This window comes from Nomascus leucogenys, chromosome 8 (genome assembly GCF_006542625.1).
Source record: "Nomascus leucogenys isolate Asia chromosome 8, Asia_NLE_v1, whole genome shotgun sequence".
NCBI lineage: Eukaryota > Metazoa > Chordata > Mammalia > Primates > Hylobatidae > Nomascus > Nomascus leucogenys.
In genome coordinates, this window is record NC_044388.1 from 89456883 (window position 1) to 89477091 (window position 20209).

The following is a 20209-nucleotide window of genomic DNA, read 5'->3' on the forward strand; positions in this document are numbered from 1 at the left end:
GGGAGCGAGGGTTTCATCCATGATACAGTGACACCTAAAAAATCAGTTTATTCAAATGCACCTAAAGGAATTCCTTGATAAATTAAGGACAGTAATACCTCTGGCCTTAGATAGAAATGATTAGAAGGTCCTTCTTAGATAGAGGAATCTGGGAAGGAATTTCTAAATTTTCTCTTTCCATTGACATAAGGTACCAGGGTATGAAATTCATTTGTCCTTGTATATATGCATTTATTTAACAGATATTGGGTATATAATACATATTAGAGAATCATCCCCTAGATTATCTTGATAGAGAAAGGAAAAGTTCTGGAGAAATGGTGGAGAGTCATTCCCAGGAATATAGCTTTGTAAGAAAATTTTCCTGGATCAATTGGTAAAGTTTTCTGGAACCACTAGGTGGTGATATTACATTATGAAAATGACATGCTTTCCTTGACACCTTTCAAATAACTCCAGGCCTCTGGTAATTTCTGAGGCCAGTGTCTCCACAACCAAAGAGACGTCTTAATGAGTAAATGAAGAAAAACACATTCCGTCATTTATATATATAAATTTACGTATGTAAATTTAAATGCTCCAGGGGACTAGTAGTTCCTCGAGAGAAGGGTCTGTGCCTATTGTTTTCATGGTTACAACCCCAGGTGATAGCCCTGGCGTGTAGGAAGCTCTTGATCAATGCTTGATGAATGAATCCATCTCTGAACAATTTTGATGACCATTGAGAGGACCATTCCAAGAGTGTGGCAAAAAAGGTGGCACATGTCCAAAAGGCCTAGGATTTTGGGAAGTTAGGAGCTATTGATGATCCTGACAGATTATCAGTTGGGCAGAGACTCAGGAAGGCAGTATTTGGAAGGGCAGAAATATCAAAAGTGATCCGAGGCACTTATAATTCTTTGTATCCCCTAAGCTTACCTTGGCCAGATTTCATCTGTTAAAAAACACAGGTAGGGGCTGGGCACGGTGGCTCACGCCTGTAATCCCAGCGCTTTGGAAGGCCGAGGTGGGCAGATCACGAGGTCAGGAGATGGAGACCATCCTGGCTAACACAGTGAAACCCTGTCTCTACTAAAAATACAGAAAAATTAGCTGGGTGTGGTGGCATGTGTCTGTAGTCCTAGCTACTCGGGAGGCTGAGGCAGAAGAATCGTTTGAACCCAGGAGGTGGAGGTTGCAGTGAGCCAAGATTGCACCACTGCACTCCAGCCTGGGCAACAGAGCAAGACTCTGTCTCAAAAAAAAAAAAAAATACAGGGAGGGTGTAAACCAATAAATTCTGAGATATATATACATATATACATATATACGTATATACGTATATACGTATACATATATACATATATACGTATATACGTATATACGTATACATATATACATATATACGTATATACGTATATATGTATATATATATATATAGGCAAGGGTTGAAGATAAATAAGGTAGCAATGTCTACTTTATATTTTTGGCCTTAACTATGCCAATATAATTAGAATTCCTTATATTTAAAATGGTTCCTTTTACTTATTGAATATATATGTATAAAAGTTTTTGGGGGTCTATATTACTTCTTGGGATGGCTTTGCCTTAGAAGGAATCTTCAAAAATCATTTTTAAAAAACTATTCTCTGCCTCTCATTCGTTGTTTTATTTGCTCATTCATTTATTTGCTATAAATTCATTCATTCCTCAAATATTTATTGAGCACCTATTATGTACAAAGCAGTGGTCAAGTTTGTGTGATCGTCTTTGACCTTTTCTTTTTATGGCCCATCTGAATTCAGTTAATTAGCAAGTCATATTAGGTGCAGCATCCAAATCTATCCATTTCTCTCTGCTTTTTCTGCTATTACCCTAGTCCAGGTCTCTGTCGTCTTGCATCTGGGTTATTGCATTACCCCTAGTCTTTTTTTTTTTTTTTTTTTTTTTTTAGACAGGGTCCCGCTCTGTTGCCCAGGCTGCCAGGTTGGAGTGCAGTGGTGCAATCACGGCTCACTGCAGCCTCGACCTCCTGGGTTCAAGCTATTCCCCCATCTCAGCCTCACGAGTAGCTGGGATTACATGTGTGTGCCACCATGCCCAGCTATTTTTTATATTTTTTGTAGAGATGGGGTTTTGTCATGTTGCCCAGGCTGATCTCAAACTCCTGGGCTCAAGCCATCCTCCTACCTCAACCTCCCAAAGTACTGGGATTATAGGGATGAGCCACCATACCAAGCCTAACCCCTGATCTTTACCCCGATCATTTTACATCTATTCTTCCATCTTTCCACCATGTGAATATCATGATACATCTTTCCTTAAAACTCTCCTTTCCCCTTAGGATCAAGCCTAACCTCTTTCACTTGGTTTACAAGCCTCACAAGGCAGGGCTATGACCTGGCTTCTCTCCCCCCAGCCCCATTGCCACTCACTCTCACCTTGTTCTATGTGCTCCAGCCAAGACTTTTTTCTTTAGGTTCTTCTAATGAACCATGTCCTCTCTTACCTTCTGACTTTTTTTTTTTTGGTACTTTTTCTTCGACTTCTTCTTCCCCCTTCTGCCTGGCTATTTTCTACTCATTCTTTAGGTCTCAGCTTACATATGACTTATTTGGGAATAAGCTTTTTCTGACCACTGTCAAGATGAGGTTCTCCTCTTTCACTTTTTCTCTCATAGCCACTATTGGGGTTCACAGCTTGTCTGTTGCCACCCTCTACTGCCAGACTGACTTCTGCGAGTGGCAGAGCTCTCTCTGTCTTCACCGTATAAATATCCAGCACCTCCCTGAGTGCCTGGCCCACTGTAAGTGCTTAATAATATATGTTGAATGAGTGAATAAATGAAAATATATATAACGTGTCTTCTTTCTTCAGTGTACTTATAATCCAGCAGTGTGAGGTAAGTGGTACAAAGAAAGAACTACAGTGATGAGAAGAAGGAGAGGTCACTTTGGATATTACCATTTAAGGCTGGGTTGGGTTTTGGCAAGTGAAGATGTTTGTGGAGGTGGCGTTTGAAGTGGAGGGAAGTGACATAGGTGGGAAAAGTTTGGGGAGCAGGCAAGGAGCATAGTGTCCCTATCTCAGAAGAGTAGGAGTGGGACTGAAGACAGCTTGTGACTAGATTGTGCAGGGCCTCGACTCTGATAGCCAATGGGGAGAGATTGATGGCTTTTGAATCAGGGAGTGATAGCACTAAATCAATGCCTTAGAAAATGCTAATCTAATGGCAGAGTGAAACATGAATTGGAGAGAGACCAGTAAGACCAGTTAGGAGGCTATCATAGAAATCAAGATGGGAGATGATCAGGGCCTGAATTATGTAGATGTCAATAAGAATGGAGACAAAGGGATACTATGCAAAGGAAGAATGAACCAGAACATGGAAACCAGAAAGGAAGAGTGAGGGAAAGGGAGGAGTGAGGTGCTTTATTATTGGAAATGTGAAGTCAAGGGGAAGAACCAATTTAAGGAAAGATAGAGATCATTAATCAAACCTTTACAATGAAATTGTGGTTATATATACATTTTACTTATGAAAATTCTATTAATATGTGGGGTTAAAACGAAAGCCCAAGTGGGAGGGAGTGACAAAGAAGATGTACTACAACTAATGGGAGCTGTTCCAGCTCTTCCACTCTGAAAATACGTCCCAGAGGGAGTGTGAGATGGGGAAGGTCAAGTTGCTGTTCCTCATTTTATGTCAACCATGTGTATTTTATGGTTGACATAGGGATTATTTAAGGATAACTGTGGTTATTCATGATTTATGTCTTATACCCTGATTTTAGAACCAAATTCCCAAGCCAGATTTTGCTTTTTATTTATTTATTTTTAATTTTATTTTTTGAGACAGAGTCTCACTCTGTTGCCCAGGCTGGAGTGCAATGGCTCAATCTTGGCTCACTGCAACCTCTGCCTCCCGGGTTCAAGTGATTCTCCTGCCTCAGCCTCCTGAGTAGCTGGGACTACAGGTGCCCACCCCCACTCTTGGCTAATTTTTTTGTATTTTTAGTAGAGACGGGGTTTCACCATGTTGGCCAGGCTGGTCTCGAACTCCTGACCGCAGGTGATCTGCCCACCTCGGCCTCCCAAAGTGCTGGGATTATAGGCATGAGCCACCATGCCTGGCCAGATTTTGCTTTTTATTTTTATTTTATTTATTTTTACTTTTTTGAGACAGAGTCTCGCTCTGTTGCCCAGGCTGGAGTGCAGTGCTGCGATCTCGGCTCACTGCAACCTCTGCCTCCTGGGTTCAAGTGATTTTCCTGCCTCAGCCTCCTGAGTAGTTGGGACTACAGGCACATGCCACCATGCCAGCTAAATTTTTTTTGTATTTTTAGTAGAGACGGGGTTTCACGATATTAGCCAGAATGGTATCGATCTCCTGACCTCGTGATCTACCCGCCTTGGCCTCCCAAAATGCTGGGATTACAGGCGTTAGCCACCGTGCCTGGCCAGATTTTGCTTTTTAAAGCATGTGCCAGGCCCCAGGCTGGGCAGTAGGCAGATACTAAGAAAACACATGTCAGTCACTGCATTGGAGCTGCTCACAGTCTAGTTGGGTAGAAAGATATGGAAGCAGACAATGAGCACTACAGTCTAGGTGAGCAGTCAGAGAGAAGGGTGGAGGCAGAGGGAAAGGAGGCTGGTGGCTGGTGTGTCAAGGCAGAGGTGGTCCTGGGCCCTGGGAATGGAGAGAGATCTAGGAGTCATTAGAACAGGTGAGCGTAGCAATAGGTGTGCATGAGCTCTCAGAGGGAAAGAATATTGAGGAGGGAAGAGGACTAAAGGCCACAGCCAGGAACACACAAGAAGGTAAGCAGAGTCAGAAAATAGAAGAGTTGTCAGAGAAGCAGCAGGAAAACTCAGGCAAAGGGGATGAGGACTGTGAATAGGCAAGTGGTCTGCATAATGAGGAAGACAATGGTGACTGCTGAGTGAAGTTTCAGCAGTGTGGCGAGGGCAAAAAAAGGGGTCCCCAGGCTGGGCACGGTGGCTCATGCCTGTAATCCCAGCACTTTGGGAGGCCGAGGCAGGCAGATCACGAGGTCAGGAGTTTGAGACCAGCCTGACCAATATGGTGAAAGCCCGTCTCTACTAAAAATACAAAAATTAGCAGGGCGTGGTGGCGTGAGCCTGTAATCCCAGCTACTCAGGAGGCTGAGGCAGAAGAATTGCTTGAACCTGGGAGGTGGAGCTTGCAGTGAGCTGAGATCACACCACTGCACTCCAGCCTGGGTGACAATGCGAGACTCCATCTCAAAAAAAAAAAAAAAAAAAAAGGCGGGAGCGGTCCTTGAATGATTGGAAAGAATCTGGAAGCAAAGGGAATACATGCCACTTCTGTAACTTCCAGCTCCAGTACAACTAACTTAGATATGTCCTCTAGTTTCCAATCAGATTTCCCTGGAGAAAGTTTGGGATCCCTGGATGCCATGACCTCTGCCCCTGTTTCTTCACAGTATGGTCTGCTATGTCCACTGGAAGGGCACTTCACCATCACAGTACATGGATCCAGAAACAGACTTTACTCTGCTTAAGCCTTATATTCAAACCTGAGTGCGATCCAGCTGATCTCAACTGTGGTTGTTGCATTTTAGACTACACACATCTATATTATTTTCTTCCATAAGTAGCATCCATATTCCCACATTACTACAATTGCTAACTTACTAATAGCTTCCCTCGAGTTTGCTTCTTGCAATTATGTAATCAGAAGGCAACATACGCAATTTATTACAGGATGCAGGGAGCTCTGGGTGGTTTTTTTTTAAGTCAGTGGTTCCTATCCTAGTTATACTGTTCTTTTAAACAGATTTAAATAATAAGAAAAGCTCTTTTATATATACCCATGTAGTTAGCATTTCCAGTGTTCTCTTTATTCCTTTGTGTAGATCCAGACTTCCATATGGTACCATTTTCCTGCAACTTGAAAGGCTTTAACATTTCTTGTAGCACATGTTTGCAGATGATGAATTCAGTCAGCTTTTGTAAGTCTGAGAAAAATATTTTGCCTTCATTTTTGGAAGATATTTTTTGCTGGGTAAAGAATTCTGTTTTTCTTCTTCTTCTTTTTATTTTATTTTTCTTAAGAGTCAGGGGCTCACTCTGTTGCCCAGGCTGGAGTGCAATAGTGTGATCATAGCTCACTGCAGCCTCAAATTCCTGGGCTCAAGCAATCCTCCCACCTCAGCCTCCCAAGTAGCTAGGACTACAGCCATGCACCACCGTTATCTGGTTACTTTTTAAATCTTTTTTGTAGAGATGGGTCTTGCTATTATTTATATACCCAGGCTAGCCTCAAGCCATCCTTAAACTATCCCCTCACCTCGGCCTCCCAACATGTTGGGATTACAGGCGTGAGCCACTGCACTCAAAGACTGTTTTTTTCTTTCAATACATTAAAGATATTGCTTCCCTGTCTTCTGTCCATAGTTTCTGATGAGAAGTCTGATGTCATTCTTATTTTTGCTCTTCTGTATGTAATGTGTAGTATTTTTTTTTTTCTGGCTGCTTTTAAGATTTTATCTTTTTCACTAGTTTTAAGCAATTTGATCATGATGTACTTTTAGGTTTCTTCACATTTCTTCTGCTCAGAGTTCACTGACCTTGGATTTGTGGGGTTTATAGTTTTCATCAAACTTGGAAAAAGCCCAGCCAATGTTTCTTTAAATATATTTTCTGTCCCCTACTTTCTTCTGGGATTCCAGTTATTATACATATCTATTCCAGTTAATAATATGTATCTATTAGGCTGCTTGAAGTTGTTCCATAGCTCACTGATGATCCATTTATTCATTGATTTTGGTCTTCTTTGTGTTTAATTTTGGGTGGTTGCTACTGCTGTGTCTTCGAGTTCACCGATTTTTTTTTGTGCAATGTCTAACCCACTGTTAACCCACCTTTTGTGTTTTTTATCTCAGGCATTATATTTTTCACCTCTAGTGAACACCTCTAGTTGTTCAATTGGGTCTTTATATATATATATAGATTTATATATAATGTATACATATATAATATACAAGATAATATATATAATATAAGACAATATATTATATATTATATTATATATAATATATAAGTATACATTATATATGATTTATATATAATTTATAAAATATAATATATAAATATATTTTATATAGATTTACATATAAAATATATTTATATATTTTATATTTATATATAAATTTACATATAAAATATATTTATTATATTATATATTATATAATATACTCATTATATAATGATTATAGAATATAATAAATATATATATCTTCCATGCCTTTACTTCACATACTCTGTTTTTATTTTTAAACAGGGTCTTGCTCTGTCACCCAGGCTGTGATCATAGCTCACCGCAACCTTGAACTCCTGAGTTCAAGCCATCCTCTCATGTAGCTAGGACCACAGTCATGTGCCACTATGCCCAGCTAATTTTAAAAGTTTTTATAAAGATGGGGTCTAGGTTGCTCAGGCTAGTCTCAGACTCCTGGCCTCAAGCCATCCTCCTGCCTCAGCTGCTCAATGTTCTAGGATTACAGGTGTGAGCCACCACACCTGGCCTACTTAACATGTCATTTCTGGGTTGGTTTCTATTGATTTTCTCCTTATTATGGGTCATATTTTTTTTCTGCTTCTTTGCCATACCTATTGACTTTTTATTAGATACCAGATGTAACAAATTTTACCTTTTTGGGTTCTAGATATTTTTATATTCTTACAAGTATTCTTGAGCTTGTTCTGGGATGCAGTTAAGTTACTTAGAAACAGTTTGATCCTAGCTGGGTGTGGTGCATGCCTGTAATCCCAGCACTTTGGGAGGCTGAGGTGGGTGGATCACTCGAGGTCAGGAGTTTGAGACCAGCCTGGCCAACATGGTGAAACCCTGTCTCTACTAAAAATACAAAACTTAGCCAGATGTGGTGGTGCACACCTGTAGTCCCAGCTACTTAGCAGGCTGAGGCATAAGAATCGCTTGAACCTGGGAGGTGGAGGTTGCAGTGAGCTGAGATCTTGCTACTGCACTCCAGCCTGGGTGACAGACCGAGACAGTCTCAAAAAAAAAAAAAAAAAAAAAAAAAACCAAAATCAAAAACAGTTTTGATCCTTTTGGGTCTTGCTTTTAAACCTTTTTTTTTTTTTTTAGATGGACAAGTGCAGCATTTAATCTAGGGTTGATTATTCCCCATGACTGAGGCAAGACACTTCTGAGTATTCTATCTAATACCTCCTAAGGAATTAAAAGGTCTTTCTACTCTGGTTGATGAGCTTAAGAACTATTCCTGGCCCTGTGTGAGCTTTAAAGATTGTTCCCTGTAATTCTTTGGTGGTTCTTTCCCCAGCCTTGGGATACTTTCCTCAAACCCATGAGCTCATTGGCACTTAGCTGAAGTTGTGAGTGGGGACCCTCTGGAGATCTCTAGGGCCCTCTCTTTGTGTGACTGTCTCCTCTCTGGTACTCTGCCTTGGAACTCTAGCTGCCTTGGCCTCCCGAACGTCTCAGTTCAGGGATTTGGAGTTGGCCTGAGTTTCCTCTCCCTTTTGGAAAGTCTCTCCCGGGAATAAGCTGGGCTGATCACAGGGCACAGCTTGTCTGTTTTCTGTTTCTCAGGGATCACTGTCCTTTGTTGCCTGATGTACAATATCTTAAAAACCATTGTTTCATATATTTTGTCCAGTCTCTTAGTTGTTTCAGGTGAAGGGAAAATCCAGTTCCTGTTATTCCATCTTGGCTAGAAACAGAAGTCTATATTGTTTTTTAATTTTGAAAAACTGAAGGCCTCTGGAATGTAGGATTATGCCAGGCCAAGTTGCTCATTATCAGGCCAGGAAAAGCAGCTCTTGAAGAGGCTGAAAGGGCTTCCAGCCTAACTGCAAGGGCGCTGAGTCATTCTAGCAGAGACGGGGCACTCTGCTTTTCTGGCTCTTATCAAGTCTTTAGCTTTTATCTTTGGACTCAACTTACTAGTTCACATTCCTTTGGTGGTGAAGGTTTGGTCTCTTCCACTTTGAAGCAGTATCTCTCAGCTTACACTTGAAATCTTGAATCTTTTACTTGGTTCTCTTTAGTCCCTGTTTGTGTATTTAGGTCACTAGAGGCTTCTACATCTGGGGCAAATTAAAGTTCCTCAGTGGTATTTACAGTAACCAGCATCTGTTCCTGTAGAGAACAATTAACCCAAAGATACTACCTTGTTCTACCTTGAAGATGAATTGCAGAAACACTTTTAAAAGGCAAATCCTTCATTTCAAGGGTGAATAAAATACCACTTAATAAAGCATTCCAGCTGGTTAAATTTAGGACATGAAAAAAAACCTGACCCAAGAATATCGTCTGGCTTTGAGCCCAGGGTGTTTTTCCTTTTAGAGTAAATTTGGTACCTTTTCATTCATGTGAAGTTGTTGCCCCCCAGCATTTTATTCCGGGATGAAAGGTCAACAGGGACTGTCTAGTTGCTAAATCTAATGGACACTTCTCAGTTATTAACCTACTGGACCTCTTAACAATATTTGACACTGTTGATTATTATTTCCTTCTTAATACATCCTCTGACTTTTCCTTCCCCTTTCTGGCCTTTCTTCCTCTGCCTGTTTTTTCAGTTGGTACTATTCTTGGTTCTGTCCTGAGCTTTCTCACATTAAACATTCCCTGTGGGCTGTCTTATGCATGCCCATGGCCTCACAGGGAATTCCTAAATCTGTATTTCTAGCCTAAGTATTTTTTGCTGAGCTTCAGACCATTATGTTCAACTGTTCACTTGACATCTTCACTTGGACGGCACGTGGATCACCCAACCTTAGCAGGCTCACAGTTGAACTCATCTGTTCTCCTTTCAGTTCAGCCCCGCCTCCCATGTTCTTCATCTCTGTAAAGGGTACTTCTAAACAATTTCTCAAGCCAGAATTCCTTGCATTCCATCTTCTACTCAATCACCATGGCCTGTTGATTCTATCTCTTTCCATCCCTACTGCCACTTCACTAGTTTGGTCATTGTCATCTTTTACCTGGATGACTAGAAAAGACTTCTAAGAGCAATTTTTGCTTCCAACCCTCATGTCATGCAACCTCCACCTCTAACCAATTCGTTTTTTTTTTTTTTTTTTTTCATATTCTAGCCAGAGCAATCTTTCTAAAATGTGAATTAAAGGCTGTTGGGAACATGCTTAAAATATTTGACAACTGCTCTATGCTGTTAAAATAAAGCCCAAACTCCTTATAATAAAATATGAAGTGCTGTATTTTTTTTTTTTTTTTTTTTTTTTGAGACAGAGTTTCGCTTTTCTCTTCCAGGCTGGAGTACAATGCAGTGATCTCAGCTCACTGCAACCTCTGCCTCCTGGGTTCAAGCCATTCTCCTGCTTCAGCCTCCCGAGTAGCTGGGATTACAGGCATGCGCCACCACACTGGCTAATTTTATATTTTTAGTAGAGATGGGATTTCACCATGTTGGCCAGGCTGGTCTCGAACTCCTGAACTCAGGTGATCCACCTGCCTCGGCCTCCCAAACTGCTGGGATTACAGGCGTGAGTTACCACGCCTGGCCGAGGCCCTGTATGATTTGGCCCCTGTTTACCTTCTTGCATATTACTGATTCCCTCACATTCTAAGTTCCCTGCCACATTTCCCATTGTTCAGTTCCTCAAACGTACAATGCCCCCTCTCACTTTCTGGCCTTTACATGTTTTGTTCTTTCTGCCTGTAACCCTTCCTTCCTCTCCTATACCTGGCTAAATCATCCTGCAGGTGATTTTCTTTGGACAGTCTTCCTTGACCTCCTTTATCATCTTAGTCTGCCTAGCTCCCCAGATTAAGTGAAATGTTGTTCTGTGCTTCCAGAGGTTGCTGTGTGTCCTCTATTGTAATGCTCACCCAATCTCCCACTTGACTATAAACTCCATCTTGTTCACTGCTATATGTATCCCCAGTGCTCAGTTATAAGGCTCAGCTCCATAGGTGCTTAGCAAACACTTGTTGAATTGAACTTTAATGTGTCAGTAGCCACAGAAGTCTCAGTCCTGCTAGACTGTAGCCTTGCCACTCTGAGCAAGAGGACTGCTGGGAGAGATGGTATTCTATAATGGTTCTCTTGCTGGGAGCTGGATTTTTGTTTCCCCACTGTTTATCTACTAGTTTAGCAACCTGATGCAGTTAACAACTCTGCATCTTAGTTGCTTCATATATGAATACAAATGCTTGAACTTTCTGAAAACAAATGGTGTCACCAGATTTTTTTTCTTTTTCATTTCCTTGGTTACTAGAAAACCCAGGTAGTTTCTGAGGCAAATTCTATAAGACCTTCAAGAAACAGATGATGCCAATGCAATTTTGGCTATTTCAGAACCTAGGAAAAAAATGAAGATTTGTCAGCGCTAGGTAGGAAGCTAGACAAAGACAAAAACCAAATAAGGTTAGAAACAGGAAACTACAGACAAAAGGTCAAAGGTAAAAATCTTTACATAGACCAATTTGACTGGTGACTATAGATGTAAAAATACTAATAAAATATTAGCAAATCAAATCCCACAGTGTATGCATGATCAAGTTGGCATTGATCTCAGAAATGCAAAATGGTTCAAATTTTCCATATTATTCATTGCAAAATTTGCAAATTTATACAACCAGTTTGCAATGCTTTTCTCTTATAATTTAAAATATCTTCGTATCTTGGCTTTCTTTCTCTTTCCTAAAGCTGTTTATTTGTAGTTTTCTTTTTTATGCATTAGTCAATTATATTTCCTTTCTTATACAATGCTTATTCATGTTCTTTGGTAAATCTGTCTTTTTCTTCTTGGCTTATAAGATTTCTTTGTACATATTTGCCGTATATTTTATAAATATTTTAAATTCTTTTTTTTTTTTTTTTTTGAGGTGGCATTTCACTCTTGTTGCCCAGGCTGGAGTGTACCGATGCGATCTCGGCTCACTGCTACCTCTCCCTCCTGGGTTCAAGTGATTCTCCTGCCTCAGCCTCCTGAGTAGCTGGGATTACAGGTGCCCGCCACCATGCGTGGCTAATTTTTGTATTTTCAGTAGAGACGGAGTTTCACCATGTCGCTCAGGCTGGTCTTGAACTCCTGACCTCAAGCGATCCGCCTGCCTTGGCCTCCCAAAGTCCTGGGATTACAGGCGTGAGCCACTGTGCCTGGCCAAATTCATTTTTTTAGTTAAAAACATTTTACATTTTTCTGGCCATAGAAAAGTCTTTAACTTTAAAAATTTTTACCTAACCATTTGAAAATGTAAAATGCATCCTTAGCTCACCTGCTGTACAAAAACAGGCAGCCAGCCAGATTTGGTTGGTAGGCCATAGTTTGCCAACCCCTGCACTAATATGTTCACTAAATTTGAACCATCTTTGCATTTCTAGGATAAATACCAACTTGATCATGAATATATGGCTGGATTTGATTTGCTTATATTTTATTAGCATTTTTACATTTATATTCATCAGTCAGATTGGGCTATGTAGAAATTTCAAACTAGTTGTGGGGTATAGATATATTCTGTTTAGCCTACATAATATTTTAAAACATTTTGAATGAGTTGTTTATATTAAAAAATTGGGAAATATTACATGAATTATTTAAGATTGCTGGCTTTTCTTTAAAAAAAAGTGACAAAACTGGGAGAATGTTGGCCTAGTTTTGCCACATTTTAATAGATCTGCTCTATTGTATATTTTCTTTCTTTTTTCTTTTTTTGTAACAGAGTCTTGCTCTGTTGTCCAGCTGGAGCACAGTGGCATGATCTTGGCCCACTACAACCTCTGCCTCCCGGGTTCAAGTGATTCTCATGCCTCAGTCTCCCGAGTAGCTGGGACTACAGGCGTGTGCCACCACACCTGACTATCTTTTGTATTTTTAGCAGACATAGGTTTCACCATATTGATCAGGCTGGTCTTGAACTCCTGACCTCAGGTGATCCATCCATCTCTGCCTCCCAAAGTGTTGGGATGACAGGCATGAACCACCACATCCAGCCTCTATTGTATATTAACTTCTATTCTAACTTTTATCTTTTACCTTTGGTCTATAGTTTTCTGTTTCTAACCTTACTTGGTTTTTGTCTTTGTCTAGCTTTCTACCTAGCGCTGACATATCTTTGTTTTTTCCTATGTTCTGAAAATTAAAATTGCATTAACATCATCTGTTTCTTGAAGATCTTATAGAATTAGCCTCTTAAAACTATCTGGATTTTCTATAATTTTGTCGAATAGAGTTTTGTTTTTTATTTTATCTGTAGTTAGTCATCTATTAAAAATTTCAAACTCTTGTATCAATTTTACTAATTCTTTCTAGAAAATCATCCAGTTCCTTTCAGATTTTCAAATTTATACAATAAGGTTGCAATGGTTTTCTCTTATAATTTAAAATATTAGCCAGCATGGTGGTTCACGCCTGTAATCCTAGCACTTTGGGAGGCCAAGGTGTATGGTTCACTTGAAGTCAGGAGTTCGAAATCATCCTGGCCAACATGGCGAAACCCTGTCTCTACTAAAAATACAAAAATTAGCCAGGCGTGGTGGTGCGCGCCTGCAGTTCCAGCTACTTGGGAGGCTGAGGTATGAGAATCGCTTGAACCTGGGAGTGAGCTGAGATTGTGCCATTGCAATCCAGCCTGGGTGACAGAGTGAGATTCTATTTCAAAAAATATTAAAAAAAAGAGGCTGGTCTCAGTGGCTCACACCTGTAGTCCCAGCACTTCGGGAGGCTGAGGCGGGCAGATCACCTGAGGTCAGGATTTTGAAACCAGCCTGGCTAACATGGTAAAACCACGTTTCTACTAAAAATACAGAAAATTAGCCGGGCATGGTGGTGCATGCCTGTAATCTCAGCTACTCTGAAGGCTGAGGCAGGAGAATCGCGTGAACCTGGGGAGGCGGAGGTTGCAGTGAGCAGAGATCGCACCATTGCACTCCAGCCTGGACAACAAGAGCGAAACTCTGTCTCAAAAAAAAAAAAAAATCACCTGTATATCTTGGCTTTCTCTTCCCTAAACTTGCTTATTTCTGGTTTTCTGTATACATTTTGCCAGAGGTCTATTTTACTGAACTTTTCAGAGACAAGGCTTTGGTCTTATTGTTGAAGTCTATTTTTTTGAGAATAAATTTCATCTTTAACCTTATTTCCTTTTAAAATTTTCTTCTGGTTGGGCGCGGTGGCACACGCCTGTAATCCCAGCACTTTGGGAGACCAAGATGGGCAGATCACAAGGTCAGGAGATCGAGACCATCCTGGCTAACAGGTGAAACCCCGCCTCTACTAAAAATACAAAAATTAGCCAGGCATGTTGGCATGTGTCTGTAGTCCCAGCTACTCCGGGGGCTGAGACAGGAGAATGGCATGGACCCGGGAGGTGGAGCTTGCAGTGAGCTGAGATTGCACCACTGCACTCCAGCCTGAGTGACAGAGTGAGACTCCATCTCAAACAAAAAAAATTTGTTTTCTTCTGAATTAGCTTATTCCTCTTCTAACTTTTTGAAATGAATTTTCAGTTAAAACACTTTAAATCTTTGTTATTTTCTAAATAAATTATTCCCTTGAACTTCCTACTCTATTCCATTGATCTGTCTTTTCTTTTTTGTTTTACATTATTTAACACCATTTAACATCTGGTAGTCCAAATTCCCTTTATTATTATTTTTCTAAGTTTTCTTGGTTATTATTGGGCTAGATGATATCTTAAAGTCACTAAGATTCTTTGAGAGTTATTGTGAAAATGCACCCAAATAAATCCATTTGTCTCTTCTTTTCAAACTCAAGTATTCCTTATTCTTCCAGATATAATCAGTCTTTAAAAATGCCTAAAATCATTGCTTGATACTTTATTAAGTGCTTCACATCAATCTGTGTATATGAATATGGTATATATGTAGTGTATGTGTTTTCTGTCCATGTGTCTGTGTGATGTGTGTGCTTATATATATGCATAGGATGCGTATATAATGTGTGGGGTGTGTTTGTATGTGTATGTGAGGTGTGTATGTAGTGTGTTTATGTATGTGTATATGTGCATATGATGTGACTGTGTGTGTACATGGGATATGTTAAGGTATGTGTATGTATATGCGCAGAGTGTATGATTGTTATCATGTGTGTGGTATGTTGATGTATGTGTGGAGTGTGTGTGGACATGTGTGAGGTGGAAGAGCCCCAGGGGGTGCTAGAATGGTCAGGACATGTGAGAAAACCATGCTTGGTCAGACTCTCCTGCCTCCTTGGGGAAAGCAGGGCCATGATCATGAGCCTTTCTGGATGTTGCTTGTGGACAGCAGTGTGGGTTAATAGGGCCAGTCTCTCCTGAAGTGCCCTTCCCAAGCTCCCACTCACCTCTCTCCTCCATCTCCTGAGGAAAGGGTGACCGACCTGTCCTTTTAGGAAAAGGAAGCTTCCAGCACGCTACTAAGTAAAGAAGCCTTACTGGTGGTGGTGAAGGTGATATCACCAGAGGGGCCAGCTCAGGATCAGGCTGGCCTTGCAATCTTCCAACTGAATATGTTAGCTGCAGAGTGGGCCAGGAGTCAGGAGGGGACCTACAAAGCAGTGGGATCTTTGTTCCCATTACCGGGTATAAGTGCCCAGTGTGGGCCTTGGTCTTTTCTCTCCTAGGTCACATTCAGACAGCACACCTCTGCCCAATTCTCCTTCTGGATCTCACTGTCTTGAGTGTTGCACCTGCAGGTTGCTCACAGCCTCTGGAGCCCAAGATAGTCTCCCCTTTGGGAGGAGGCTCTACAGTAGTCCCTGGCAAAGTTGTGAAGAGGTGACTATCATCTCAGGCACATCACCTTCCCTTTCCCTGTGGGCCTTCCTTTGCTCTGTTTCCTGAACACCATGCTTTCTAGTTCCTCCTGGGAGTGAACACACCTTGCATGGGGCATCTTCAGGCCATGGCTAACTCATGCTCCCATCTTGCTCCTGCAGGTCTGCCACGTCTCTGCGCTCAGTGTCCTGCTATATCTTGTGGCTTGAGCCTGAGTTTGCCCATATTCCCTGGCTGGATAGAGTGGCTGAGCCCTGATATCGCTCTGCCCAGAAGAGATGAGTGGACTCAAACTTCTCCAGCCAGGAAGAGGATCATGCATGCCAAAGTCCAGGGTGCAGGTAAGTCCATCTGTCACTGGCTTGAGGCTAGGAGAGTGGACCTGCTCTTGTTAAAGGCAGTGTTCACCATGTGTGTGTGTAACCGGGGTTGGAGGGGGAGAGCGGGGTGGGGGGGTGCGGTAAAGAGCAGGGCAGGACTTCACGAAGTGCCAGGATTCGAACAATCCTATGGCATTTATGTGACTTATCACCAGTTTGCTGATTCAGGGCTTCTTCTCCAGTTTCTGCTCCTCACTGGTGGCCACCTGACCCTGTGGCGTTTGCTCCCTCCACCTGCTGTTGGCCACGGGGCAGATGTAGAGGCCAAGGAAGAATAGGAGAATGGCGTTTGGGGCAGATCGGGCTGGGTTCAAATTTCAGCTCTGCCTATTCCTAGCTCTGCAAACCTTGGGCATGTCACCTGTCTTCTCTGCCTGAGGTTCAGATTTCTTCCTGGTAAATTGGGGCTAATACTTATTAGACTTACTGTGAAGATTAACTGAGATGATGTGCGTAAATTGCCCAGCTCAGCTTCTGGCATCAGGTACTCAACACATAACTCTTCTCTCCACTTTCTCTCTTGCATCTCCCCATCTTGTTTTTGAATGGATCACTGAACCACAAATATCCACTTGGCGATGAAGTCTGGGGAACAGGGACAAATACCAACACTTCTCATTTTTAGATTTACGCGAGACTAACAGCTTTCCTTCCCACAGTGGCAACAGTCAGAGATTTGCAGAGCAGATGTCTTGGTGTGAAACTGCTACCGGGAGGCGTCCTGTAAATGTTTGCCGACAAAGCAGCAAAGCAGGGTTTGACCTTCCAGCTCTGCCTCCCCGCACCAGGCTGGGGGATTCACCCACCCCACTCCGTTTCCTGTGCGTTCCTCTTTCTCAGAGGCTGTGGGCCTGTCCTGCTGTCCGATGGCATCAGGCTGTGGGACGGGGAGCCATCAGGTTGGTTGGAGCAAGCTGCTCCCATCCGGACCTGTGTCAGGCAGCACTTGTTCAAGAGGAGGCTCAAAAGAGTGATCCAGGACTCAGGATTTGGGAAGGGGATGCAGCTTGGTTGAGGGCGACCTGCCCAAGCGCAGAGAACACTTTTCCGTACTTCACTGCCCTGGGCCATCGGGTGTTCCTTTGCTTTTGCTTGGATCTAATGATTATAGGTCTGAGCTTCAAAGCAGGTAATAAACCCGACTAATTGCTGGTCTAGGAGAGCTGGACGAGGAGGCCAAGCCTGCCCAGAGTGGGCACCCCGGACTGGGGCTTCTCGTGGGACTGGCCCTTCCAACCGGGAGCGTGGTGCTGGGGCCGGATGCCCCGGGGTGGCCGCACCGTCCTGCCGGCTCCTTGGGTGGTTGCCCTCGCTGCTCAGCGCGGGTCAGCGACGCCGCCTCCCCCACCCCGGCCCAGCTGTGCTCCGGCAGGTGGAACTCTCCCCATTCAAACCCGCGCTGGCCAATCAGGGCCGGGCGCGCCCGGGCCGTTCCAACGCGCGGGGCAGCCCTGCCTCCCGCTCGCGCTCCTCCCGCTCGCGCTCCTCCCGCCCTGGAGACTCCGGCGCAGGGGGCGGTGAGCCTGCTGCCTCAGTTACTGGGGAGCAACACAGCCGCCTCGGGTTGCAGGCGCTCCTGTCCGGGTCGCAGTGGGACGCCATGGAGCGCTCCCTGCACCGCGTCTCCCTCGGGAGCCGGCGTGCCCACCCGGACTTGTCCTTCTACCTCACCACCTTTGGTAAGTGCCCTCTGGGGCTGGCGGCAGGGGCTGCTTCACCCTGCTCCCAGAGCCCAGAAACGCAGCCCCTTGTGGTGACAGGGGAGGCTGGGAGCAGGTGCTCTTTCTATGGAGGGGCACCTTCTCTGGTCCCTTTCTCCTGTGACTGCCCAGCAGGGGCTCAGGGCACAGGCTCAGTCCAAGCAAGCTGCTGGACACCACCTGCTGCCCGGCCATGGGTGCCAACTGCAGTTGGTTCTGCCTCACTTGGCTGGAATAATCACACTGTAGTTAATCTTTCAGAGACCTGGGTTGTCACCACTGAGTTTCTCATTAGCAAGCAGCTCAGGTTAAATCAAGGTCTTGTTATAGCAACTGGAGATCTCATTTACGCTTTCCTTTGGCTCAGGGAGCAGACAGGTGCTGGGCCCTTTGGCCCTGCTGCCTTGCGGGGAGGCTGCAATCTGACTTTGTTGGGTATCTGAGCCACAGTGGAGATGGGAGAATTCTCTCCTCCAAGACAGAACAATCCCTTAGGAGGGTCCCAGGGCTGCCTCAGGGTTTGAGGTGGAAAGAAATGAACAGTAGGCTTCACTCCCAAGCCCCTAGGTAGCAGACTGAGTTCCCCCAAATAACAGCTGGGCAGCAGCTGCCCAAAGGCCTGGGCAAACCTGGCCTTCCGGGTAGCCATAGTAAAGGTAACAACCCTACCCTAGAGGATAACCCTTCATTTCCTCACTGGTCCTGCAACTCTCTGTGGAGAGGGGTTATTTTTCCTCTGAAGACTTGAAACCAAGAGATCGTCCATGAGCCAGTGGCAGAGTTTGTAGCTGAGCTCAAGCCTTCCAGAGACGACCTGTCCAGCGTATTTTTGTTTGAACTTGCATACAATTTCCTTCTAAAGGTTGGGGCTGTTACTGAAACATAACTGGACTTTGCCTAGCTTTCAAAGAAAGAGTGCCCAAGGAATTTGGTCCCTCCCTGAGGTTCCTGGCTCTTCTGCTCTCAGGCTTACTCCTGCCCAACATATTTGGTTTTCCACAACCTGCTTTTTTTCCTTAGGGGTAGAGGGAATGATGGAAGAGCAGTGGCTTGGCCTCTGGAAATTGCCTGACGTCTGGCAGCCGGAATTCACTGGTCTAGTTGGTGGACGATAAAGGGCAATTAACTAGCCATCATTTGTTGAGCACTTACCATTGCCATTCCTTATGCCAAGTGTTTTACCTGCATTATCTCACTTAATGCCCCAGCCTAGGAGGCAATTCCTGCTAACCCCATTGGGATGCAGGGATCTATGAGACAAGGGTGGTTTCCAGGATGATCTGTATTGGTTGGGGTAGGAGTGGTCGGGAGAGGGTGTCAGGGAACTGTGAGGCCTCTTACCTTAGCTGTGTCCTGATTAAAAAGTAAAAATATGTTTGCTTTTTTCCTCCTTATTATCATGGTTGCATGTGTTTACTGCTGAAAACTTAGTCAAAAGAAGAAAGTGAAAATCACTTGTAATCTGACTTCCCAGGGAGACCACTGTTAACTTTCTGATTTATATCCTCCCATGCTTATTTCCACACCTATTTCTGTGTGTGTGTGTGTGTGTGTGTGTGTGTGCGTGTGTGTATTTAGGGGTCAAATTTCAACACAATTGAGATCAAGTTTGTATGGACAATTTTGTAACCCATATGTTTTCCTTAGTGGCCTGATGTATTTCCTTGCATCGGTCCATGTTCTTCTATTGGATTAATCTCCCTGCCAGATCTGAAGTGGGGAGGGTTCAGGCCCAGCAGGGAGTGGATCTTCCTGCCCAGCCATGGCCTCAGGGCTGGGTCCACTGGGTATCAGGGAAGGTTGCTGCTTGAACAAGGGACTGTGACCTGAGTGTACAGGAGGCAGGCAGGAGCCTGGGTGGTATGGGAAGCCACCTGCTCTTATTTGTGCAGGCTCCTCTCACATCTCTCTGAGGATGCTCCTGAGAGCATTTGAGAAATTCTCTCCTGTTTCCTGCACTGGCTGTTTCCCTGGGTGCCATTTGTCGTGGTGCCCCTCTTTCAGGCTGCTGATTTTCTTTATCCACTGTGATCTTCGCTGATTTGCTTACGAGCAAAGATTCCTATCAGTGGTTTCCAAACCTGGCCAAATATCAGAAGCATGTGGGGAGCCTGTCAAAATACACAGATTCCTAGAATCTTCTTCTGGAGACTCTGGTTTAATAGGTCTGGGGTACAGCCTGAGAATATGAACACTTAAGAAGCCACAGAGCATTCAGACTGTCATCCAGGTTTGGAAGCTATGGATTCAGAGTCAGTTTTGGTAGCAATCGGGACCACTTTTACTGTGAAGGTTTTGGCTAAGTTTTTCTCAGTTCACTGGCCTTTCCTTAGCATAGTAGGTAGCCCCTGCCCTTCTACAGTAAGCTTTGCCTTGGT

The 20209-nt window shown here is 43.5% G+C and overlaps 1 protein-coding gene across 2 annotated transcripts in view; it reads left to right on the top strand.

Annotated features, from left to right (window-relative positions):
* Positions 1-20209, top strand: part of RGS3 (regulator of G protein signaling 3) — a 188145-nt gene that overhangs the window by 35812 nt on the left and 132124 nt on the right. For both annotated transcript variants that reach the window (XM_030817652.1, XM_030817657.1), the window contains one exon: positions 15913-16092. In XM_030817652.1, the coding sequence (XP_030673512.1) occupies positions 15913-16092 (180 nt within the window). The remainder of the gene's footprint in view (positions 1-15912; positions 16093-20209) is intronic.